Source organism: Exophiala spinifera (assembly GCF_000836115.1).
Source record: "Exophiala spinifera strain CBS 89968 unplaced genomic scaffold supercont1.1, whole genome shotgun sequence".
In the NCBI taxonomy this organism is placed as follows: domain Eukaryota; kingdom Fungi; phylum Ascomycota; class Eurotiomycetes; order Chaetothyriales; family Herpotrichiellaceae; genus Exophiala; species Exophiala spinifera.
The window spans coordinates 3,853,189-3,878,506 of NW_015622513.1; the positions used below are offsets into that span (position 1 = coordinate 3,853,189).

At 52.8% G+C, this 25,318-nt stretch overlaps 9 protein-coding genes across 9 annotated transcripts; 4 read left to right on the forward strand and 5 right to left on the reverse strand.

The window, feature by feature from the left end:
* Positions 1-324: 324 nt before the first annotated feature.
* PV08_01405 (uncharacterized protein) lies at positions 325-3,297 on the reverse strand (the record flags this gene model as incomplete). The annotated part of the gene is made up of 1 exon (XM_016375767.1): positions 325-3,297. The coding sequence occupies one exon, from the start codon at positions 3,295-3,297 to the stop codon at positions 325-327; it is 2,973 nt and encodes a 990-aa protein (XP_016241043.1).
* A 507-nt stretch (positions 3,298-3,804) lies between these two features.
* PV08_01406 (uncharacterized protein) lies at positions 3,805-5,631 on the forward strand (the record flags this gene model as incomplete). Its single annotated transcript, XM_016375768.1, has 4 exons — positions 3,805-4,384; positions 4,434-4,723; positions 4,771-4,892; positions 4,944-5,631. The coding sequence occupies 4 exons, from the start codon at positions 3,805-3,807 to the stop codon at positions 5,629-5,631; spliced, it is 1,680 nt and encodes a 559-aa protein (XP_016241044.1).
* A 756-nt stretch (positions 5,632-6,387) lies between these two features.
* PV08_01407 (uncharacterized protein) lies at positions 6,388-8,295 on the forward strand (the record flags this gene model as incomplete). The annotated part of the gene is made up of 4 exons (XM_016375769.1): positions 6,388-6,776; positions 6,883-7,317; positions 7,394-7,653; positions 7,712-8,295. The coding sequence occupies 4 exons, from the start codon at positions 6,388-6,390 to the stop codon at positions 8,293-8,295; spliced, it is 1,668 nt and encodes a 555-aa protein (XP_016241045.1).
* Positions 8,296-8,931: 636 nt separating this feature from the next.
* PV08_01408 (uncharacterized protein) lies at positions 8,932-9,582 on the reverse strand (the record flags this gene model as incomplete). The annotated part of the gene is made up of 1 exon (XM_016375770.1): positions 8,932-9,582. The coding sequence occupies one exon, from the start codon at positions 9,580-9,582 to the stop codon at positions 8,932-8,934; it is 651 nt and encodes a 216-aa protein (XP_016241046.1).
* A 1,077-nt stretch (positions 9,583-10,659) lies between these two features.
* Positions 10,660-12,330, forward strand: PV08_01409 (uncharacterized protein; the record flags this gene model as incomplete). Its single annotated transcript, XM_016375771.1, has 1 exon — positions 10,660-12,330. One exon carries the CDS (start codon positions 10,660-10,662, stop codon positions 12,328-12,330), a length of 1,671 nt encoding a protein of 556 aa, XP_016241047.1.
* A 1,708-nt stretch (positions 12,331-14,038) lies between these two features.
* PV08_01410 (uncharacterized protein) lies at positions 14,039-15,911 on the forward strand (the record flags this gene model as incomplete). Its single annotated transcript, XM_016375772.1, has 2 exons — positions 14,039-14,316; positions 14,390-15,911. The coding sequence occupies 2 exons, from the start codon at positions 14,039-14,041 to the stop codon at positions 15,909-15,911; spliced, it is 1,800 nt and encodes a 599-aa protein (XP_016241048.1).
* Positions 15,912-17,301: 1,390 nt separating this feature from the next.
* Positions 17,302-18,195, reverse strand: PV08_01411 (YggS family pyridoxal phosphate enzyme; the record flags this gene model as incomplete). The annotated part of the gene is made up of 1 exon (XM_016375773.1): positions 17,302-18,195. One exon carries the CDS (start codon positions 18,193-18,195, stop codon positions 17,302-17,304), a length of 894 nt encoding a protein of 297 aa, XP_016241049.1.
* A 556-nt stretch (positions 18,196-18,751) lies between these two features.
* Positions 18,752-22,175, reverse strand: PV08_01412 (uncharacterized protein; the record flags this gene model as incomplete). Its single annotated transcript, XM_016375774.1, has 2 exons — positions 18,752-18,818; positions 18,883-22,175. 2 exons carry the CDS (start codon positions 22,173-22,175, stop codon positions 18,752-18,754), a joined length of 3,360 nt encoding a protein of 1,119 aa, XP_016241050.1.
* A 710-nt stretch (positions 22,176-22,885) lies between these two features.
* PV08_01413 (isocitrate lyase) lies at positions 22,886-24,667 on the reverse strand (the record flags this gene model as incomplete). The annotated part of the gene is made up of 1 exon (XM_016375775.1): positions 22,886-24,667. The coding sequence occupies one exon, from the start codon at positions 24,665-24,667 to the stop codon at positions 22,886-22,888; it is 1,782 nt and encodes a 593-aa protein (XP_016241051.1).
* Between the last annotated feature and the right edge of the window lie 651 nt (positions 24,668-25,318).

Genomic DNA, 25,318 nt, shown 5'->3' on the forward strand with positions numbered 1-25,318 from the left:
AATCCGCTGCTGTTCTGTAAGAAGAAAGGAGCGTAGGGAACGACCCATACCCACAATTTCGTCGTCTCGCAGCACTGCAAGGCTACGAGAATGTCTGGAGAGTAGCCGATTTACCAACTTGCCTGACCCGAGGCACAGTGCCTGTACGTCGTAGGAGGTACACATGTATGCAAATCACTTGCTCATCATAATCGAGCCGAGTCACGGAAAGGAGGAAAAGGGACAAGAGTTTCTGTTTAACGTCGTATTTTGAGAGGCCTCGTGCATTCAACAAACTGATACTTCTGTCGTTTGGACAATCAAAACGAGACCACCTTGGTTGCCTCATGTGTCCCAATCCTGACCCGTATCAATCCTCCCGTAGGGACTTTCTCGAATCATATCATAAACGTCCCTTTCAACAATGACAACTTCAAGATTCTCTTCCGTCCTCTCCGTTTTCTTCTCGACAGGTCCATGTCCGCTTCCATTTTCGGTTTCATGCCCGTGAACTGCATTCACAGCCCCCGAGTCGGCCCCAGATGCGGACGAGACAGGTCCCAAAACCCCGATGCCTAGAATATCGCTATATTCGTACGTCTTCCAATGTGGTCGTCGAGTTTTGTGCACCGTCGTCTCAATCGCGTTGTTGGTGTCTCCGCTTTCCAACCGCTCGTCTCCATATTCACCCCGACGCATCAAAGCGAGAGCATCGGCATCGTCACCGTCATCGTCAACGTCCATGTCACCATCCGCGTTCAGGTCGGCGTCCAGATCAATCACATCAACATCGTCACCTTCTATACTTGGGCCTGTGTATTTGAGCATTGCTCTACCAATTCCGCTGGTCCTTTGCTGCGCGGACAATGGCCGTCCCACACCACCTGTGGTGCGCTTCTGCTTCTTGTGAGCGTTGCCACCGTTTCCGAGCATCTCTGACATGACCCCATGTTGGCGTTTGCCATCCTGACGGTGCTGCAGATGCGACAAGACTGGGTCCAGCACGTTATACTTCCCCAGCGTACAGATCTTCTCTGCCTTGACCCCTTTGTCCTGAGGCAGGTCCTGAGACACGTCGAGCATGAACAACCAATTGGACCCGTAGAGCCATAGCCGCTCGCCCTTGTTGGCCCGGTCGGTGCAGTCCCAGAAGCATCCGACGATGGGTGGGCTGAGGGACTTGAACGCTTGTGGAAGGAAGCGCGAGGGGTTTCGTCGGGACCAGTCGCTGAGTCGGCAGCTCACCACGTCAAATTCTACCAGCTGGTGCTTCGCGGTGACTGCGACGAGCATCTCGTTCGACGTCGGCAGTTCGTGGGCCACAGGATGAGCCGTGCTGCGTGTCGCGTGGAGGCCGCGATTACCGTCGGCCGCCGCAGAGAGAGACGGATGAGGTGATGGCCGGAACGTGAGTGCTAGGATGGATGAGTCGAGTTGTGGTAGTTGTGAGCCAGAGGGGTTCCGAATCCACTTTTGCGCATGGATGACGGGAGAGTCGTCTTCGTCGTCATCATCATCATCGGATGAATCTGAAGAGGAGTCTGACGAGGAGCCTGGCTTGTTGTCCTCAATGTAGTCCAAGTCTTCGTGGCCTTCGAGAACCCATGCGTCGATCGCACCTGAGACGTCCGATACTGCGAGGACGCGGCTGTCGCCAGACATGGCGACATGATTGATCGTTTGTAAATAGCCACCCAATGCGGAATGAACTGATCTCCGCGACGCCCGATATAGTTTGACCGTCTTCGGGTTGATGGTGGGTCTCCCTGTAGAGCCGTCCGGGGGCACAAGTTTGTTTAATGCGACGGTGTTGTCTTTGCGGATGGTATAGATCCATTTTCCATCAGGGCTAAACCCGGCCCTCTTGGCTCCCAACCGGACGACAGCTGGGGGGAAGTCGATCGTCCTCGTGCGCACGCATGGTTTGCCTCCTGCATGAGTCTGTCGCAATTGGAACAGCTTGACGCTGTTCAACGTCGCTGCAATGATGAATTGACCGTCTGGAGATAATTGTGCATCTTGAATTTTTTCGTCGCCCTGTACAATCAACTTTGCCAGGATCTCGTATGACGAGCCCGTGGTGTCATCAAAGTCGATATTCTCCGAGAGATTCCCTTGCGCGCGTACTCGGTAGACCACAATCTCACAGTTCCACCACGATACGAACATCCTTGCACTTGTCGAGGCCGAGATCAGACATCTCTGGGGCAGTGGGGAGAGCTTGCGATGTGATTCCGTCTGAAGCTTGCGGATGGGCACCACAACGGGTTTACAGTCCATCCCGCCAGAAATTAGGACACTCAGACCCTTGCTCTCGAACGTGGCGGCACACTTCACGTCGTGACGGTGGTATCTTTGATGAGATATCTCAGCCCATCTCGTTTTCTTGCCACCTGTGGGAGTGAGGGCTGGCCTGTAGCTGACAGTCCTCCGATCTACACCAAAGGAGAAGATCACGTTCCCGTCCACATTCGTAGCCAGATCGACAATGTCATGAGTGTGAGATTTCAGTCTCTGAACCAGAGAAAAATTCTTAGCATCCCAGATTTTCAATTCGCCGGTGGAATCTCCAGAAATGATTGTGCCGTCAGGTAGACACTTGACAGCCCAAACCACTGTATGCTCGCCATCGACTGGCTTGCCCAAACTCATATGCCGGATGGTCGTCCGGGTGCGTAAGTCGATGACACGAATGGTACTGTCCTCATATCCAGCGACCACGGTAGTGCGGTCTCGCCAGGTGATGCTCACAACTCTAGGCTTCTTGACTGGTGGAGTCAGCAGCGGCCGCAGATACCGAAGGTCATCGTCCTCTGTAGAGAAAAGAACAATGGTGCCATTTGCGCAGCCCGCCGCTATCAATTGTGAATGTGCACCGCCTTCCAGGCCTTTGATCTTTTCTGGGTTTTCAATTTGAGGTTGAACGGCAAAGCACCAGATGTCTCCGAAGTTTGCCTCTGTTTGCCTTCTAGGTGACCCTGTAGCTATGTCCCATTCTGTGATTGTGTTCGCTCCGGAAGTACTGAAAAGACGCAGCGGCCCTCTTGAGTATTTTGGAGATTCCGCCTCGTCCTCCAAGACAAGATCTTGTGTCCATGCAAGCTGCTCGATTATGCTGTCCTTGGACCCTTTGAAAATTGCTTCCTGCACCCAACGGCCATCCCGAGGGTCGAAAATCTCAATGTCTCCATTCCCGCGACCAAGGGCCAAGCGTAAGTCGGAGGGAGTCTTTTCCTTTGTATTGGAAGGATGGGAGAAGGCGAGTGCATGGATGGGGTCTGCAGGATACTGGACAAATCTGCATCGGTGGATGTCCATTGTGTTCAGAAGGGACAGAGAATCTGGGACTCGCTCATAGTATTACAAACAATCACAGACAATTGTAACGCCCATCGTGTGGATTTGGCAGCGCATGCAATCTGTGAAGCGGGCGAGGCGCTTTGAGACTTGCAGACTTTCGTCTGCGCAGGAAAAAAAAGTTTGGTGACTAACCGGCGAGAAGAATCGCCGAAGCCCGTTATCGATAAGACCAAAGGGCCTGCGTGACTAACCCAAACTCTGAATCAGCGAGGCTTGTGCGTCTTGCGCAACCCTTCGCTTGAGGTAGGCCGCTGACCATTGTTTTTGGATCAACTCGGACTTCAGGTCAAGTCACCGGAGTTGCTGATCAAGAGCTCCTCGTTGTCAGCGAGCCCGTGGGATTGTCTTGAACGTTGCCCACGCTGCACCGGACGGACTTCGACATCTTGTCACTAGGCCCTGGCTCGTCGACATGGCCTAACGTAACGGTTCTCAGGATCCGACTCTGTGCTAGGAAGTCAAGTTATGGCGACCCTAATCAACTACGACTTGACAACATTCAAGCAGGCAAAGCCCAACAAACGCCGGCTCCAAGACTTGCAACATTCCGAGGCTAGATCCCACGCTGCTCGGGTTTCATATTGGCGTAAAAGAAACCTTCCGTTGACAAAGACGCCACAGCAAGGCTTCAGCGACTTGGACAAAGGTGTCTCACCTGGTACATCCTCCACATCAGACCAGGATGTCCAGAGTCTGCCTGGAAGTACCGGTGACATTTTCCTGGAGAACAGGCACAGTGCCTCTTCGGGAGAGCTAACATTTGTCCATGAACATGGCAGCGCTTCAGAATCACCTTCTTGCGCAGTTGGAAGGCGAAAGCATACTTCATCGGTCTCACATCGAGGTGAATTGTCAGTCAGCAGTCATCATCGCACTCGCTCAGATGGCAATACTAAGGCGAATGGGAGGCGAATCGCGAAAAAAGTGGAGGAGAGTAGGGTAGAACACCTAGCGTTCACAAGGAATCCAGACTACCTCTTCTTCGAACCCATTGATTCTTTGCGAGATCACCAGAGAGGCGATGTGATTACAGCCCTGGATCAGTGTAAGTACCTTGTCCTTGATTGAGATTATTGTTTACTGACATCTCGAAGACCTTAATAAGTGGGCACCAGGGCAGAAACCAGGCTTAAGGCACCAGACCAAGGACAACCCACTCATCAGAGAGGTGTTCTACTCAGCACTACAGAACATCGAGCTCTTCGAATCCATCATTGCTCTGATGACGAGTTTCCAGGCTGCAGGGCAGAACTTCGAGAACCGACTGTGCAATGTGTCTCTCTACCATAAAGGCCGGGCATTGGCAGGCATTCGGTCCAAGTTGGGGTCTGGACTGGTCGACGAAGCCGTTATGCTATCGACCGTATTTCTTATGATCATCGACGTAGGTACCAATGTACGACGAGTTTCAAAATCAGCTGATTATCTCAGAACGTCTTCGCGGAGTATGAATCTTACCGAGCTCATCTAGATGGCCTTCGAAGGATGGCAATGGCCATGCCAAGGATTGACGAGACTCGCTATGCCGGAGTTCTATGGACTTTTCTTTCTTGGTATATCTCCAGTAGTGATGATCCTATACCCTTTGCTAAACAGACTTTTAGGGCCGAGTCAAACGCATTACTTTTATTTGGGGACAGCATTGGATCTGGCGCTTCAGTGGACATTATGACCGCAACGAATGGACAACCGCAGCGCATGCCAAAGATGACGCCTAAAACGATCGCTGCACTCACGCCTGGATTCAGAGATATTGCCGCGAGAAAACAAATATCCGCGCAACTCACTTCAACACTGGAAAGTACCATCAGATGGACAAAGTGTATTGACGACCAGTCCGCATGTCGCACCAAGAATGACGAGGACTTCCTGGCGCGCTTCGACCCTCGTATGAATAACGCCAGAGCCATGCGGCTCTCTTCGTGTCATGAGATACTGGAAAGGGCAATTTGCAAAGCACTTTATCTCTACCATGCTAACGTGCTGGGATGGTCCTGTCGATGTGCCGTCTATCAAAGTACAGTGCTCGATCTTGCTGCCATACTTCAAACGAATACGCTGGAGGACGCTGGGCATCAAGAGCTTTGGATGTGGTTGGCGCTTCTCACTGCAAATGCAGCCAGGAGAGGCAAGCTTGAGCAGGTGCAGAACGAGATACTGGCTAAATTAGCGACTGGCGCGGAGCGATATTGGTCGATCGGCACTGTAATTGAGAAGTTCCTTGTCCACAGCATGTTGGAACGCGAGTGGAAACAGTGCTGGGAATTGGCCATGATGGTGCAAAGTACGTAAGATCATGCGGCGTCTCATAGCGATTGAATGAAATCCAGTGTACTCGGTATCGCATGAAGCCCCGGGGGGCCGGAACTACGTATTTCCGAGGCCGGTGTGGACAAGGAAGAAGCCCGGAAGTCGCTGCTTGGACTCCGTCACCACCTTCCAGCGTTGCCGAGGCCACATCAACTGGTCTTCACGCCGGAACCTCTTCGTACCGCCAGTCTTTGTGTCGGATTGTGTAACTCAAAGTTATCCTCGTGTTCCAAGCCACTTTTTTGTCGCCTTGTCGCAGAATGTTTGCTCAGGAGGCAGCCCGCGTCCATAAGTAGACCTCAAGAGCGCGCCACTGATCTCATCCTCATTCAACTGAAAAGAACGCGAACATGAGCACGACCACAACCCCTCAGTTGGTGTTCCTGTCAACGCGTTGTGCGAGAACGGTAGCTGATCCAAGTGGTAGGGGAGAGGTCAAACAGGCCAAGCGAGCATGTACCGAATGTCGTCAACAGAAGGTGAGTCGCGTCTTCCAGGAATCCTACCGGTCTTCGTGTGTCGGTGTTTCTTTGTTCCCCCAAAAGAGACGGTTCGCAGCAGAGGGTCATATAACCCTCTCATGCTGCGCAGCCACTTGCTTTTTGTGACTTTGGTCTTTCTCATCAGCTGTGGAAGCTCCCTTCCCTATATCTGCAAGCTTCGAATTGACCATTCCTTGTCCAGGCCAAATGCGATGCTTGGCTCGACCCAGACAATCCGTGCTCGCGATGTCGCAAGATGGACAGGCGGTGCATCGTTTCCGAACCTTTCAAACGAGAACATAAACGCAAGCGAATATCTGAACTTGAAATGCGCACCGGAGAATTGCAGGAGAGACTCAATTCATCTGGCCGACGCGATTCCTCGGCACTGTCAGAACCGACGTGGAATGCGGGCAACACCACTGGACCGCGAAATGCTGAGAATGAGAGTCGACTTGCCTCAGTGGCCCCATTTTTCAGAGACGCAACTATCGCTCCAGTTTCTTACCGCTCCTTCTCGCAGGCCGCTGAAACTCTCCAGACACCGGAAAGTCTTCCACATGATCAGTCAGGCTCGGCCACGCTGTCGAGGGTCCTGGAGGGCCAAACAGTTGATGCCAAAGACATTGATGCGACATTCCAGATGTGAGTCCTAATGCAAATCATGGAGCAAGCTCCGCTACGAGGAGCCGCTGAACAACACTCTGCGGACAGTCCCACGTTGTCCAATGCTGATTTCTCTTTCTTACAGATTCTTCCGAGACTGTGCAAATCTCATGCCCATCCTCGATCCTTCAATGACTCCTAATGCATGCTACGCGCTTTCACCTGTACTCTTCTGGGTTATCGTCGGAGTCGGCTGCCGGACGTATCCTAACAACCCTACCTTACTGGGCGTCCTACCGTCGAAGATCAAAGCTATGGCTCTTCTCTCTGTCAATGGAAACATCACCCTGTACACACTTCAAGCCTGGCTGATTCTCTTGTACTGGCCATTTCCCAAATCCAGCACGGGTCAGGATATGATCTTCCCAATGAGCGCTGCATTGTTGCACATGGCCATGCAGCTCGGCTTACACCTGCCGTCATCTGGTCAGGACTTCAGCAAAGTCCGCCTGAGATTAAGTGAGGAGGAGACAAAGAAGCGAGCAGCAACTTGGGGCTATTGTATGCTCATATATCAGCGGTAAGCCATTCTCTTGTGGAACATCATTGCGAAGATCCCTCAAGTGGGAAAAGAGGTCTAATAAAATGGCACACAGTTCTTGCTTGGCTAAAGGCATGCCGGCGACGCCCATCATCGATATCCCCCATGACCAAGAACAAAAGCGAACACTCTTTCAAAGCATGAATCCAAAACTCCAATTCGAGCTCAAACTCCAAGATGTCGTGACGAGATGCTCAATCGCGGTGTCTCAAAATGGTGTGCGAACCATGTCTGCCGACCAGGAACGCTCGTTGGACACTTTACTGGGCATGTTTAATGCACAGATTGCCAGTGTCGGTCTCGAGTATGCAACAGGTACGTACTTCATCATGCTCCCGGGATGGAGATCGCTAATGGTTTTGTCTTTGGCCAGATCTGGATAGGCTTTACGTCCATCTCGCAACACAGAGTATCCAGTCATTCAACCTCTACAAATCTCCCTCCGCGCAGGATCCCACCTCCCTCTACGACCTCTGTGTTACGTGCTGCCAAGTGATTGAAACTTTTGACAACCTTGACAAGACAGGACAGATCTCGCTCCCTGCTGCTCCTATCTTCTTCTATCACGGTCTTATGATGCCCTGCCATATTCTCCTTCGCCTTCTCAAGACTTCCTTTATGCGCTACGTCAATGCCGACAGAGCTCGGTCCGCTCTCTTTCTCGGGATTAGTCTACATAAGCGACTGTCGTTACAGAACGATGACGTCCCCGCTCGGAACGGAGCCGCATTAACGCAGCTGTGGAACAGTAACAAGGTCTTTCGCAGACCAGATGGTACAGAGATGGCGTCACTGCGCGTCCGGGGTCGTCTCGCTGGTAGTAACGTTCTAGACGGCATTGTGTGGTGGCGAGAGGAATTCGGCACATTTATGGGTATTTATCCACCGCCAATCGGGGATAATAGAAGTGGTACGCACTACCTTGAGGATTTTGATGCGTGGGCTGTCATGTTATGACACGTCTTTTTTGAGGCTGCAATAGTGCTAACGAAGGTTGGTGTGTTACAGATCTTCCTCCCACTGCGACCGAGAATGACACGACGCCAAATGGAGGCCTGATGCACGTCACCCCGCTGGGTGGTGCAGCATCAAAGCCTGACTACTCTAGCTTTCTGGATGATCCAATGTTGGCAGAATTCGGTTGGCCTTCTGGTGAGGATATCTTTTCGTCAGCGTGGGCCGAGGACGCGCTTGGAGGCATTTGATTGCCTTGGAAGGCAAAGAAATTTCGACCCTCACTATCAGATGCTGTGGATTGTACTATTAGTTTGTTGTCAGTGTTCTGCAAGTGTTCTGGCTTCGCGATGTGCGGTTTGTGATCTGAGGAGAGTGTCACGCATTGAATGTTGGGAAACTCAAAGCCATGAAACATGAACGGGAATGGAGGCTCGGAAGCAGATCAGTCAGTGTTCTTCTATTAACGATGTTTCAGGGTATTTCAAAATGAAGTCAACAAAACAATGAGAAAACCCTGTCTCCTTCATCCTGCTCTCACCTGCCACAAGTGCCCTCCTCTTGGCAAGATGCATTTGTGAAAGCCCGACCTTGAAAGAGACACATTATGAGAGTATGTCCAGTTCAATCACCAATACCTCACTCCCACTTCCTTTCGAAAACGCCGACCCAGACACCATAGCCCACTATCTTGCTCTTGATCGCATTCTCCAGCTCGGTCTTTGTGGCAACGGGACTCAGCTTGTCAACGTTGAGTTTGTCATTGAGCGCAACAACCTGGTAAAAATACCTGTGCGGTCCATGGCCTAGCGGTGGTCGCGGTGCACCGTATATCGTCCCCCGTATGTTCTTGCCCAACCTGAAGCCTCCACGCAAGTACTTTTCCCCTGGCCTGGATGCTGCTTTTGTGTCCGTGTCGAGCGCGAGGTCGTCGGCCGTGATTGTCGTCTTGGTGTCCGGTATGGCGTAGAACAAGCCGTGGATCGGCACGAGTGGTAGGGGGGCGTCCGGGTCCTCGATGAGAACAATGTATTGTTTGATTTCGTCCGCCGTTGCAGCAGGCGCAGTCGGTGAGACCTTCCACTCGATTGCGGGAAATCGTGATTTTCCGAAGGCGCCATATTCGACCGGCATGACCGAGTTGGATGGTCCTATCTCGGGACATGTCACGGTGAGGACCTCGGGCGCGTCGGCGAACGCGGCGGTGTTGGTCCACAGTTTTGAGTCGCGGCCTCGGTTGGACGAGAGGAGGCGGCCGAGGGAGTATTCGAGGTAGTCAAGTGGACTCATCTTTGAGTCGTGGGGTTCGTTTAGTTTGTTTGTTGGGTTTGGTTGTGTCTTGGGTCGCTCAGTTCCAGGTATATTGAATACCCAGTGACTCTCGAGCTACTCTGAATGAGTAAGTTCCCGAGACCGGCGGCGTCTGTGTCCCGGCATGCGTGCGTTTTCCCCGTCGGCACTCCGTCAGGGGCTGTCCGGTGAACTGTGGACAGCGAGCGACCACTGGTTCTCGGTCCTCGCTTGCGAATGAAAAACGTCAATTGCGGTGCGGATGGGATTCCTCGAGGCACCTAAACTAAAGGATCCTCGTCTGGACCTTTACGATGCGGAGGAGAGGAACCCATCCACACGCACGGTCGAGCCAGGCCAGGTCACTCAGTCAGGTCAGGTCCGGTCTGCCGCTTTTCTCAACGCTTCCGTCGACTTCGCAAGAGATACCCGGTACCTACGAGTACCTTATGCAAGGAAGGAGATTAAGTGACCTTTAAACCCCGCGCCGGCGTCGACAAACATCTTATGTCCGGAGTTGCCCTGGTACTGGGAGACACAATGAACCAATCATCATCCGAGTTGGGTGGCCGGTTGACCCTGGACCGGGCCTGAACCGGAGTGGTGGGGAGGGGGAACAAAAAAGAGGTTTCAAACACTTTCCCGTTTTTTCTTTTGCAGTGTGCGATGGTGTCCGGCCCGTTGGCGATTTGACTTTGTCTGGATTCGGCATGGTCGAAAAGGGGTGAATGATATGGTAGATTTAAAGCGGATCAATCTCTTGAGAACGTCTGATGAGTACTTGACCTACTCGTGCTTGGAAAAGGAGTCGGTCAGTCTAAACAGTTACCTGAGAGCGACAGTAAACTCCTGGCATCGACGCGCTCTGGAGGCTACAATATCCCACACTCACGGACACACCTGCTTGCGACGAGAGGAGACCCCGGAATTGACGCCGGCGTTACTCGTAGGGTTCTCGACACATAAAGCGTTCGACGTTCATATATGTATGGCCCGCCTTGAATATCTAAGGGATCAAAGGCCAACATCGGTATTGTTTCGTTTGTTCAATAAAAAGGGGAGTCACACGAAACAAAGATGAGCGACTATCAGCACGAAGACACGGACGATGTAAGGCCGCGGGAAATCTCGAATGACGTCGAAGTCGGACCTGCTCATGCCGACCAGCAAACACCGACAGAGGGTACCGAGAAGCACATAGATGCAGAGCGAAACGGACACAATAACGGCCAAGTCCAACTTGAATCGGGACGAGGGACATCGGCCGCCCGAGAGAAACCGTACTCTGTCTTCAGCACGAACGAGAAGAGGGTCATTGTCCTCGCGGGATCTCTGGCTGGGTTCTTCTCGCCACTGTCAAGTTCGATATACTTCCCTGCCTTGGACACGATCGCAAAGGCTCTGAACGTGTCGGACTCGAACATCAACCTCACCGTCACGACGTATTTGATCCTGCAGGGGTTGGCGCCCATGATGATCGCCGGCTTCTCGGACAACATGGGCAGACGACCTGCGTACATGTTGTGCTTCACCATCTACATCTTCGCCAACCTCGGCCTGGGCTTGCAGAACAGCTATGCCTCCCTTCTCGGCCTGCGGTGTCTGCAGAGCGCCGGGAGCAGCGGTACCATTGCTCTGGCCAACGGACTGGTCGGGGACACGGTCACGTCGGAACAGCGCGGCGCGTACATCGCCTTTGCGTCGCTCGGAGGTCTCCTCGGTCCGACGCTGAGTCCCATCATCGGCGGGTTGATCAGTCAGAATCTGGACTGGCACTGGCTGTTTTGGTTCCTGCTCATCTTCTCGGGCGTGTTCGCGGTCCCGTTGTTCCTGTTCCTTCCAGAGACGTGTCGCAAGATCGTCGGGGACGGGTCCATTCCTCCGCCGCCGCTCAACATGTCGTTGACGGACGTGATCAGACACAGGCGCAGAGCAAAAAAGGGACGTGGGTTTGACGAGGCAGAACGGGGCGAATTGAGGAAAAATTACCGATTTCGATTTCCAAACCCCATCGCGACCTTATGGATCTTGTTTGATCCCGCGTCGCTGGTCATTCTGGTAACAACGGGGCTGAACATTGCTTGCTTCTATGCGATATCGACGGGAGCGTCGTCCGCATTCAGGAACGAATACGGGCTCAACGACATCGAGATTGGACTGGTGTTTATCCCCATCGGTGTCGGCGGGCTCCTGTCCGCGCTCACGACGGGCAAGTTGATCGACTGGAATTACCAACGGCATGCTCGTCGGCTGGGCATCACCGTGGTCAAAGGGGTCCGACAAGACCTGACGGATTTCCCCATTGAAAAGGCACGGATCCAGGTGGCTCTGCCCCTTCTCCTTCTCAACGGAGTGTTTGTGATCGCGTACGGGTGGACAGTGGACCACAAGGTCAGTTTGGCAGGCCCGATTATCTTTTTGTTCATATTGGGTTATTGTTCGATTGCTTCATACCAGGCCATGAACGTCCTGATGACGGATATCTGGCCCGGGCAAGCAGCGGCCGCCACAGCGGCGAACAACTTTATTCGATGCGAGCTTGGAGCGGCGGCATCGGCAGCGATCAGTCCGATGAGCAAGGCCTTTGGGCAAGGGTGGGCGTACACGTTTTGGGCGCTGGTTTACATGGCCTTTGCCCCGGCGTTGCTCATTATCAGTCGACGCGGGATCCAAATGCGGAAGGCGAAGAAGGCCAGAGGAGATAAGAAACTGGCTCAGAGAAAGGAGATAAAGGACCGGAACGGGTAGGAGAGAAGAGGATAGATATTTTCGGTGGCTGAGAGTGGTCGGACCAAAGGCTCATGACAGCCTCGAGAGATATCTAGATGGGTGTCCGTAGTCCCATTAGGAGTACTCCGTAGGTCCATGTGGAATCAGGAGTACCAGTAGATAGGCCGACAAGGAGTATCCCGTCCTGTAGCACCAGTACAGCTTCTCGGCAGAAGTCCTCAGAAACTCGTCGTCGCTTGCCCTTCAAGCAGCCAAACCTGATGATTCTTGGGGTGAGCTGTAGCTGTGCGTCATTTAGAGCCATATTGGGTAACATGTTTCGGTCATGGAAGAGTCCGGTCGAGATCGCAGTATTGGAAACCGATAGAGGACCCCCTGTGATCAAGGAGTCATGACCAGGCTTACCGTAATGACGGAGCGAGGGTCGCTTGTTCGTTCAAGAGTGAGAAAGGATGGTGCGCCTAGCTAGAGCTGAGGACGAGGATGAGGCCATGAGGCCGACGGGAGAATTTGTCTTCGCATAGAAGGCCTCTTTACGGAGAGTAGGAGTCGAGACAGAGGATGAAGATGGCTGATCCGCCGGGCGGTACATCCCAGGGGCCTTATCTGACGCAAGGCTATAAGAGTCCAGAGTGGGCACCTAACAAGACAGACCCTTAGGCTGTCGAGGCGCCCCTAAGCTTCGTAGAGTTAGGTAGATGCCCAGGCCTTTGTACCTAAAGCTCTAGCTAAGACGACCACCCAACTACCTAATTCCTTAGCCAAGGCGACCCCCCAACCACCGCGGCAGGCTCGTCACGTGCAGTGCGCTATTTTCGGCCACGCACTCCGTCCAAGATACAACAAACAGACTCCCTCCACCATCCGCTCGCAAGCCAACGCCAAATCCTGTTCTCTTCAATTCATGAGCCTGTTATAGGTCCAAAGTACAAGACCACACTTCATCCCTGTCCCTCACACATCCTATTTGTACCTCCGTCTCAACCCTTCTCAACTCAATCTCCCAACCGGATCTCAGTCGCATCCTCCACTCTCAAGGCGGAACCATTACTCATCAACGCCTCAACTCGATCACCCACGCCCAAGTAACCGAGTTGCTTGGACCCAGACATCTCGCACCTTCGATTGCTCACTGTGCGCTCCTTACCAAACCCGTGGCCCGGGACAGACGCAACCACGAAACTAATCAGCGTATCCGCCACACCCTGGATCAACGCGTTATTTTACATCAGCAGCACTCGTACCATTCCATCATCGATGGGGCCCAGCGGTGGTGAGCCTGTCCTGTGATCGACGCAGTTCGTCCGGTGTCCGTACGAAACAGACAGGTACAAATATCCATCAAGCAGTCCGTCCATCCCACCTTGGGTGACACAAAAAGACAAGCAAGACAAGCAGAGGCCCAAGAACCCTGCCCACCGGGCCCGGACAATTTCCCAACTTATCGCCCGTGCTCGCGTCTAGCTGTTTTCCTCGCGCCACGAGACGCCGATCTGACGTCGCTCGCGCAAGCCGACTCTTCCGTGCCACCCACACGCTAGAAGTTTCAGCTTTTTCCTTTGCAGCATTCCAGCCTCACTCAAAACGGACGACAGTGTCGCGACGTCTAGCACCCGGCTCTGACGAGAGCATGGCACAGCGCCTAGATTTTCAATAGCACCGTTCTTGACCGTTTTTCTCGTTATCCTTAGTCCTCCGCCCTCTTCGCAACAACCACCCGCGCACCATGCCGATGCAACGGCCCAGTATGCTCAAACGGGTACGTAGTCATACAAACCGACAGTCTCTTAGCGACTTGGTGCATGGAAGAGGCAACTCGCCACATCCTCAAGCAGACACCATCTCGGCTTTGAAGCAGATCGAAGAAGAGACCCTGCCCAAGTATACTGCAGACACTTTCTATCCCGCTCGAGTAGGCGAAGTTTTACATGACCGATATAAACTATGTGCGAAGCTGGGCTTCGGCATGACGGCGACGGTATGGCTGGCAAAAGATTTGAAAGCGTAAGTTTACTCTTCCCTCGTCGAATGACAGAGTCTTCAGCCTCAGGATATCCGACTGATGTTCTTCACGTAGCGACCAGTGTGCGGGCAACCACAAATACGTCACCATCAAGATCAATGTCAACACCTTGACCGAAGACTTCCTGAAAGGACGACGAGAAATCGCTCAGAAGTTGTTCTCGGCCAATCCCAACCATCCGGGATACAACCACATCCGATTCATGCGAGATACATTCAAGCTCAGGTCCCGCCACGGCGAACACCTGTGCATCGTATACGACGTCCTCCGAGAGCCCATCGATACATGTATGGAGAAATTCCCTGGTCGACGCTTCAATTCCGAAAAGCTCCGCAAACTGCTACCGGCGCTGTTGAAAGGCCTCGACTACCTCCACACAGAATGTGGGGTTGTGCACACCGACCTGAAAGCCGACAACATCATGATGGGACTCGGTGATCCGACCATTCTCGACCGCTTCGTCCAGCACGAAATCGACCATCCGTCGCCGCGAAAAATGCCGGACTCTCACGGGCGGATCATCTACAGCTCGTGCAGCGACTTTGGTGAAGCCCCGACCGACGAGGTCATCGGCACGGCCAAAATCACAGACATTGGTCTGGCGGCGTGGGGAGACGGGAATAACACCAAGCCGATCCAATCCAACGCTTTCATGGCGCCCGAAGTCATTCTCCAGGCCGGTTGGTCGTACCCTGCCGACATTTGGAATCTGGGAGTGATGCTATGGGACCTCTTTGAGAGTTTTGGGTTGTTCGACGCCATCGACACACAACCGGGACACTACCGCCCCGAGAAACACCTGGGTCTTATGATTGGCCTCTTAGGACCGCCGCCTGTAGACTTTGTCAAGCGAGGAGCCAAGTCGTCTTACTACTTCGATAACGACGGCAACTTCAAGTATCCAGACTACGTTGACCACGAGATGTCTTTCGAAAGCTCCATCACGAGACTTCGAGGCGAGGAAAAGGACCTCTTTATCGACATGGCCAAGCACATGATCTGCTGGGTCCCCGAAGAGCGGTGGACGGCCAAGCAGCTCCTCGAGCACCCATACTTGACGAAAGAGCGCGATTACATCCCGACGCCCGGCGGCCTGAGCCGTGCCTCGACTACCGCTTCGTTCCAGTCAATGATTCCGTCCCGGACCGGTACTCCCAACACTCCCCCGTCGATCCCCGTGTCGAGACGAACGTCGAACCTGGAACGCATCCCTTCACATGGCTCCTCGCCGATGGCCAATGGGACAGCCTCGTCGGTAGCGGACAAAGTATCGTCGTCGGCTTCGAGACCCACCACGCCAGCAAGTTCAACGGTGCCGTTCGCGCTCCCGTACCACCCGAGGAGGAGCGAGGACAAGAACAGCTCTTCGTCGGTCACAATGAGTCCCGGTGGCCACCTCGCGCCTGCCCCCAGTGCAAATGTCGCGAATAAGTGCTCGCAGGATCTTATAGATGCGATCTTGAATAAGCGCAAGAACGGTCACAAGCAGCAGCAGCAACAACAACAAACAATTAGTGAGAACGGCTCAAATCGTGCATCTATGGATAGCAGCAGCAGCAGTACACCGACGAAATGAGTTTGAGTGTTTTTGCAGTTTCTTTCCTCGATTGACGACCATGGCGATCTTGTGCGCTGTTGTGTGCGTATGTGTTTTGGGGCGTTTCTTCCGTCTTCGTATGTGTGCGTGTTTTTGTGTCGGGATGTGGCGGGGGTGGAGTTACCCTTGTTTTCTGTGTTTTTGGGCTCAAATGGCACACACAGTCAGCCAGTCAGTCACATTACGATGGTGTTTTCTTCTTCTTTTCACACCGCTACCCGCTATAATGATGAGACGGAGACATGGACCGTCCTCAACTCGTTTTCCTTGATGATTTTGCCATTTGTTGTCACCACCGACTGGATGGCAATCACGAATATACTGGAGTCAAATCAAGTACCTGAAAAACGCATGTCAAGAGGATACCTACCTACCTATCTACGTAGATAGATAGGTATTGAGACATGATCAGTATGACAGCTGGCAACTGGGGGAGATTCTGGAGGACACTCTAAAGAAAGAAAAGACAAGAGGAAAGAAATATAGTCGTAGGACTTGAATTGATTGCCTCTCGATTGATCTCAGCATGCATTACCGACCCCCTCCTTTTCTTACCTGCCTATGGTGGGTTCATCCTACCTTGGGTGCCGGTAGGTTGTAGGTAGAGAACCGGTTTTTTGGTCACCCGGCGCCTCTCCTGTGCTTCCACCTACGGTTCTGCCTGGATACCTTTGCATGCGTAGTCAGTCAATAACCTAACCTCAGCCCCTTCGTCTTCGCCTTCGTGCTGGACGAACTGCCACCTTCCGAACTGATATGGAGTCTTGCTGCTGAGTGGGATTGCCACCACGTACGTAGTCTTCCTGGTGAAATACCACCACTACCGGTGGACAACATGCGAACTACCACACACTCGAGCCATAACGCCGGGAGGAGATTGCACCGCCGTCCTCGTCGTCCTTTTCGTCCTTTTCATCATTTCTTGTACGGGTCATCTCCGTCATCCGTCCGTCGTCCATCGTCTCCCTTCGCATGCTGCTAGAGGTGAGTGTTGTTCCCGACTTCACGCCGTCAAGTGTGACACAGGAGGATGGAAATTCTCTCGACAGACCCCTCTCTGCTCGAGTGCCTGCAACTGAAACAAAAGCTACTGAAAACACAGTGAGTAAGTGGTTTCCTCACTCACTTCTCTTGGTGCTTCGTATCAGCTTGGTGAAGCCGGACCGTCGCCACTCTCCACCGAGTGACCTGTAGCCTCATCATCCCAGAGATATCTTTTGGTCTTTCGTTCGTGAAACGGTACTGGCGTGGCTTCAGCTCGTGAATATATCGTGTGCTACTAAGTGACCCATGGAACGTTCTGTTGTTGTTGTTGTCGTCGTCGTCGTCGTCGTCGTCGTCGTTCAAAAAAAATCCCAATTGTATAGTATCACTTTTTGTCTCCCGACTCTCCGTCATCTTCCAAGACCTTCGCGTCCTTCTTCGGAGGCCGTTCGCCGAAAATCGTACTCCCGACCCTGACCTCGCTACTCCCCTGGCGTATGGCGCCCTCGAAGTCCTCGCTCATGCCCATGCTCAGTTCCAGGTCTTCCGGAGCCACACCCAGCTCGGCCGCGAGCGCGTCCCTGCTCTCGCGGAGACAGATGAAGTCCTCGTTCTCCGTCTCGGGCGTCGTGGCCTTGGACCTCGCTATGGCACCGATCGTCATGAGCCCTTGCAGCCGCAGGTGCGGACAACTGTGCGTGATGTGCTTGGCCAGCGCGCTCAGTTCCTCCGACCGAGGCGGCACGCCGGACTTGGAATCCTCGCCCGACGTGTTGACCTGGATGAACACACGGAGTGGCTCTATGGTGGTGGTAGCGTCGGTGGTAGTGGTACTGGCGGTGGTGGTGGAGGTGTGTGACCGCCGGCCTTTGTCAAGCAACGTCGCCTTCTTCTCCGAGTCCACGCTCTCCACGGCCCAGAGGTTCGGGATGTCCCTGGCCAGCTGCATCGCCTTGTTGGACTGCAGCCCGCCGATAAAGTGCCATTTTATACTCCGCGGGAGGACGCGGGACTTCTCGACGAGTTCTTGCACGTAGTTCTCGCCAAAGTGCTCGTGCGACGTGGGAGGGTTGTGCAGCGCGAGAACGTCCGACGCCGGCTTGAGTTTCGACACGGCCACGAGCCTCGGTGGATGGGGTCGTGCGCCGGCGGCAGAGGAGATGCGGGAAGCGACGCGCTCGAGGTTCGAGACGAGAGTGCTGGCGCGTTGCGGGTTGACGGTAATCTTCATCGTGGCGTCGGCGTGGGTGTCTTCAGGTTGAGGGTCGGTGGTTGTCATCGTGGACGCATCAGTCAGTTGCGGTGCATCTACTACGAGCCAGTGCGAGCTTGTGTGCGAGGATTCTTGGGACTCGGGGAAAGGGTTTTGAGAGGTGAATCAACGAGTATATGGATGAACGAAGGTGTCGTTGCGCTGGAGATGTTAAAAAACACCAAAAAATAAAATTAAAAAGGTTTAGGCGATGGCCCGTACAATGGATACGAAGCGGGATCAACATCACGTCAAAAAGATCTATAGAGAGATTTCGTTTCATATATTGACTCACTGACCACTCCGTAGTCCCTTTTTAATGACACGAATAGCAATGCAAACAAACACATTCAGAACCATGGAGTCCTTCATTTATCCTGGAATCTCCTCGTAGCCACACAGACGTCAACCAACTCATGCAAAGTCTACAGTGATGCACCGATACGAAATCGTACCTCTATCAACCAACCCGTCTATCTTTTGAACTCGTCCTTCGAAAACGCAGACCACTCACTCCAGTGCGACGCCAAACGCTATGATTTATGCAAATGCCGAAAAAGACTTCACCACATTTGTTCATCAACTACTCTGCCTCATCATCCGTGTCTGGTGGGTGAGGCGTGCCCTTGGGGCTATTTAACCATTCAATACTAAAAACATGTCATGTCAGTATATTGCATTTCTTCCAAGCTCAAGAGGAAAGTCAACACTTACTGTCGTAACCTTCGTCGCACTTCTCGCTCCTTCATCTGCGCACGCGTCAACTTCTTCTTCTTCTTCGCCTTGAACTTCATTTCGCTGTTGTCTTCGACACCCGAGTTGGTGGCGGATACATTGGCGCTCGACACCACCGAGCTGACATTGCTTGAGCCTGGTCGCGAATCCTCGAATCGGTTGAGATCAATGGCGAGGTGACCCTTGTGCATGACTTTACCGTCAGCGACATGCCATTGCTCGGGGCACAAAGCCCCCACAAATTCCTCGTTGTGACTGATCATGACAACACCTCCTTTGTAGTCACGGATCGCGACGGCCAGACCACCCAGAGAGTCTCTGTCCAAAAAGTTGGTCGGTTCATCCAGGACGAGCAAGTGAGGATTGTTCCACATGGCACCAGCCAGCACGACCTTGACCTTTTGCCCGCCACTCAAACCAGAGATCTCGTTGTGATTGGCAATCTCAGGGTCCAAACCCACATCCTCGAAATGCTTTGAAATCACCTTGGGCTCCAAGACCCGATAGCCGAGACCTTCGCGTGAGGCTTCGTGGTCGTCAAACTCTTGAATCAACTTCTGGAATCCCCATTCCAAAAGACTTTCACGAGACACTTGACTGTTGAACTTGGGAAGCATATTGCGCCATTTGACCTCGTACTGGAAAGTCTTCTTGTACTTTTGTCGACCCATCAAGTTCTCGATTTGTCGAGGGCCTTTGCCGTCCCCCAGGTCAACCCATTTCTCCATCTGTTCCTTGTCTTCGTCAGTGAGCACACGGGTGGCTTTCATGAGAACTTCTCGGTCGTCGCCGTTGGCGTATCTCCATTGCAGATACTGGTTCGGTGTTTTCTCCAGATGCATTTCAACGTGTTCAAGCGCGTGTTGCTTGATGTATCCAATACGTAGATTGGGATGTTTCTCGACCTTACCGGTTTGAGGGATCGCTTCACCGGTCAACATCTTGATCAAGGTCGATTTTCCTGCACCATTGGCACCAATGATGGCGACCCGGGAAGACAGACTCAATTGGCAAGAAACGTCTTGCAAACTTGGTTTCGATGCTCCCGGATAAGTGTAACTGACGTTGGTCATGCGGATGATGGATCTAGTGTTCGACTTTACACCAGAGAGAATACCGGGAGGGGGAAATTTAAATTGCACCTGTGTGGCAGATAGAGTATAGTAGCTCTTGCCTTCAGGCTTGACCTTGACGAATGCTGCCAAATTTCCAGGGTAGTGAACCAGTTTTTTCTGCTCGTAGTGAAGAATGTCGGTACAGACAGCATCCAGGAAGCCGGAATCGTGAGAGACGATCAATGAGGTGATTTCAGAATGCTTTTGGAGATACTCTTCAAGCCACTTGACGTTGGCAACGTCGAGATGATTGGTAGGTTCGTCAAGAAGCAGAACGTCGGCTCTCATCAGCATAGCTCTGGCCAAAGCCAACTTCATTTTCCAGCCACCAGACAGTGAGCCAACCTTGTGAGACTGCCTGCCCTCTGGACCGGCGGTGAAGCCAACCTCGCTGAGGACTTCGGAGATTCTCTCTCGACCTTCTTTGGCAATTTCGGGGTCTTTCGCGACATACTCTAGAATGCTGATATCGGCATCTTCACCTTGGTTGTGCTCCACAAAGCATGTCCTCAAGACATCCTTCGAAGGGAAACCCTCCAGTTTCCCGTCAGCAATACTTCGCATCAGGGTGGATTTGCCGGCACCGTTACGACCACAGAGACCGTAACGATGTCCTTTCAACAAGCGGAGGTTGGTGTGGGAAAGTAGCAACATGCCACCATATGCGAGCGAGAAGTCCGCGTTGACAATCTCAACTTCGTTGGGATCTTCAACCACCGGTGCACCAAATTTCTTATGGTCTTCCTCGATGAAGTATTTCTGAACGCCATCGGCGACGGCGGAGCAGCTCTCATCGGGAAGCATGTACTTGAGGTAAGGGCCGACACGGCTGGGGATGCGTGCGAATGCGCGACTGTTGACATCTTCTCGGACCATTTCAGATACATAAATCTGACCGTCCTTCCAGATGGCCGCATCCTCTTTCTGAAGACCACCTTGAGCTCGAAGCTGACTGTCCAGGATTTTGAGCACGTCGTCCGTCGTTGCCTTTGCAATTTGACCATTGTTCGCGGCGTCTTTGTCCTCACCCATGGCCTTCTTCATGACATCGTTGGCTCTTGTGGCAAGTTCTCGAACTTCTGGAAGAGAAGCGCCGTTTTTGACTCTTTGGACTCCCGGTTGTAGTTTGGGCAAGAAAGTCCGGGCTTCTTCCGGGTCGTGCACCAACTTGGTCAAATTTTCTACCACTACCACGGTCTGTCTCAACACTTCCTGCGAAGTAGTAGGTGTGTTCAAAGATCTCTCGAGAAGAGGAGTAAGGAGGGCAAGGACGGGCGAGGTGACAATGGCAACAAAAGTCGTTTGCGACAAAGCGTGTATGGCTTTCTGCAGCGTCTGGGCTGAAGGATTCTTCATAGTGTCGATAAGAAGAGGAACTCGGGGGCCAACATCGTCGTTCTGCAACAGCGTCGTGAGAGATGTCATTGTTTTGGTGGCTGCTTTAGCAACTTCAGCTTTCAAATCGTGCATTCCGCCTTCAACGACCGGGATCAGCTCCTTGAGTGTTCGACCCATGGCGTTTCGAAGAACGTCTTTCGCTTGTTCTTCTTCTTTGGTGCCTGTTCCCATCTGGGCTTTATCTGCCATCTTTCCCAGTAAAGCGAAAGCGGCGACTGTTCCCTGCCATTTACCCGTCGGCTTTGACAAGTAGCGGTGCAAAGCTGGAAGGAGGCCCGCGACCATGGCTTCGGGTTCAAGGTTCTTGAATAGCTCGTCGACTGCGTATTGCGCGGACTCTCGGACAGAGGGTCCTTTGTCTGCTAGACCGTCGAGTACAAGATAAAGCAGTCCGCCATCCCGGACGAGAAACACGACTTCGCTTATAGGTTGTTCTCGAGGAAACTTTTCAAACATCGCACCAAGAATAAACATGGCACTTTCTCTCTTTGAGCCACTTTTCTTATCCGCAGCCGCTTTCTTGATTGCAGGTATCAAGTCATAGCCCAATAGGCCCCGGATGCCTATTGACTGAATGAGGAGATTGGTGAGAGCGTAAGAAGCATCGAGAGCGGTCTGTGCAGCATCTGCTTCGAGGATTGTCTTAAGGATACCGCTGACCTCTTCAGGAGTAGGAGGATGACCAGAGAAGGAAGATTTCGTAGGTACCACAGTCGAGGCCATCGCGGGAGCCAGAGGAGGGCTTTCAATATGTGGCATAGTCTTCGGACTCGAGCCTGGGATGCTGACTCTGGAAACCCGACAGATCGGACCGGCGCAGTGGTCGTTCTCTGCGAAAGAAAAGAATCACAGAAGCGCGCTCACCCTTTGTGCCGCACCCGGAGTGGAGAGGAGAAAAGATGGAAAAACAAATTGCTGAAAAGAAAACGCTGTATGGAGGAAGAAAATGTAAATTAGCCTGCGGCTTTGAGGACGAGCGCCCTCCAGCGTCTGCCACTTTTTTTGGGGCGTAACGGAAATTTTCTGGACGGGCGGCGAGGCGACCATCGTGCCCGATAAGAGATAACAATTGGCTAGTGACGTTGACGCCGGCTGAGTCAGCATCAGGCGCACACCAGCCCAGGTCGATACAGTAGTACGCTTTGAACAGGGACTTTTTGTATTGAGGCGGAGGTCCATGGCCAGGTATCCACGTCCCACCGGACAGCCAGGAGCAGCGACTATCGCTTGGTACTCTTGAGTGTGTTGGTGGCAAGGGTAAAAGGGAAGATCCTGGATGCTTTTCATATACTTTTGGGTTGATGTTTATACACTTTACACTAGATATCATGGACTCATTCTTGCCTCGCCCCCAAGGCTTGTTGTATAAAGGACCATCTAAGGTCAAGCAGGAAGGGCCTTCCCATACAAAAGTTCGCAACTCAAAGGTTTGCCAGCCAGGTCCAGTAGCAGCAGACGACACCGTCAGTTTAGAAGCCGCTTTCCGTGTTGCCGTCACCCATACTCTTGCTTCCACTGCTCCCAGATTGGATGGCTCCGATGATACCATCGATGTATGGAGCACCGCTCCATTTCTGATGGGTAAGGACGTCGACGCCCAATTGCTTTTCTCGGCTTTGGACCAAGTTGACATAAGCGAGCATGCCGTCTTCCTTGAACCCTTTCGAGAGCTCATTTGTGATCGTAGCCGTCGAATGGAGGCCTGCGAGTGAAATGAGCTGAAGCACAAATCCTTCCTTGGCCAGGTCCCAAACAAATGACTTTAATGAGGCGTCGTCGAACCCTTGACCCATCCAGTTGAACGATGGACTGAGATTATACACCATTTTCTTGCCTGGAAATACATTGCGAATCTCCCTAGCAAAGCCAGCGGCCTTTGAAACCGATGGAGTAGCGGTTTCCAGCCACAGGAGGTCGGCGTACGGAGCAAACTCAATTGCCCGTTTCGTTGCTGCTGGAATTCCAGCGCGGTAGTGGTAGTATCCTTCTCGGGTCCTGGGGATATCGCAAGACCATACCACGGGAGATTTGGTATATTGGGACGAGAGCTTGCGTCGCTTGGAGAGCGACATGTTGCGGTCCTCGTCCGTTTTCTTGAGATATTCAGAAGGATCACCGCCTTCTGACTTGATATGAGCTTCGACAGCTTCGTCAAAGGTCACCAGCTTATGTTCCTTGACCCAGGCAGATTCGAAGACGTCGATCTCGGGCCCAGTGGCTCCTTTCTGCTCCATTTCCTGCAGAAGCTCGGACAGAGGTTCCGTGTCTGAAGTGACACCGAGAATGTATTCGTGATCCCGGACGTCAATAGCGCTGGAAAGTAATTTTCCACTCTCAGAGTCGGTACGTGCAATGACCAAATTCTCGCAACCCATCATGTCCCACTGGAATCTGGCAGCGACCAAACGATTGATGTGATCCCCTACTGGTACCAAGACCTTGCCTGCCAGGTGGCCACACTTTTTCCCTCCATGGAGTTGATCCTCGAAATGGACGGCGGCGGCACCGTTTTCGGCAAAGAGTTTTGCAAGCTTAATGACTGCTGACAAACCTCCGTGGCCAGTGTCCCCATCGGCCACAATAGGTCGCAAATAGTCGACATACGGAGTGCTTTTTCGCTCCTGTGCACTCATCTTTTGCCTGGTGTCATAATTCCTGCGATCGTGAAGCTGTTGTGCCTTGAACAATCTCTGGACTTGGTTGGGTACGGTATTGTAAGGATAGTCACCAAAATCCGCCGACACCTCGTTTGTGGTAGTCAAGACAGAAGAGCAGGCCCAACCGGAGACATAGAGAATCTCTTGGTTTGGTGCTTGTTGTGTCATCTGTACAGGATCGATAGCACCCATCGTGTGCACCGGCTTTCCTTCGGCCGCTCTTTTCTCCAACAAGTTGAACAGCTTTCGTGCCATAATCGAGCTCGGATACGTTTGCTGTAAGGTGCCTCTCTTGCTCACGACATCTTCTGGCGTGTACGGTCTTTTGATGCCCTTGTAGCGAGGTGATGCCCACCACTTTTTGACATCCTCTACCTGCTGCTGGAAAAGAAGGTCCTCTGCATCCCCCGCCTTGTCCTCTGTCGCCAGCAGTTGAAACGAATCGGAGGGCAGTGGTGCGGAGACTGGAGGCTCAACTGCGGGTAGGGTGGACAAACGGCGCGCCATCGTTGTGATGAAAGGATTCGCAGCAGCACTCCGTACGGCCGTTCGGTCAGATAGCCTTGGGAGGCTCTTGGGTAGTCGTCGTAGCATGTTTAACCTGTGTGCTATACTTGCTCTCGACCGTCTTGGAGGGACCCACGACAAGAACCCGGGAACAGGTGTGTAGAGATATTTAAACCCTCGCAGAGGTGGCGTAGGATGGTGGGCGGACAGCAGCCCGAAGCTGCTTTGTAAGGAGGCTCAACAACACGTCCCGAGGACACTTGAGACTGGCCAGAGACTCACCATCGTCCTGACGAGAATCGACTGAGTATGCGTGACTTTATTATGGCTTGCTTGATAGAGTAGATTTCCTCCGATCGCGCAGGTGAGGAGAAATCCGAGGTCGGATCGGGGATTGATTGTTTGTTCCAGGCAAAGTGGCTTTGATTATTGTCCAGACCTCGGCCTGCAAACGCGCGGTTATTTCGGAGACTGAAGACGATGGTGGTGCTGTCTGACAGCCGCAATCACCCCGCTTAATGCAGCTAATCAAGCCCAAGCTGTGCCCGTCAGACAAGCCGGTTGTAACAAAGCCGAGGAATGTCCTGTCGTTGACTCGGTGCGATGGAAGTGGCTCGCGGACTGTACAGACAACTTTTAGGATACAAAGCTCGAGCGCTCATCTTTTTCGTTTCTTCCTGCTCGAGTCCCTGCTCCTGTGCAAGATCCAGTCTCCAGGTCCTCGACCTTCCACTACAA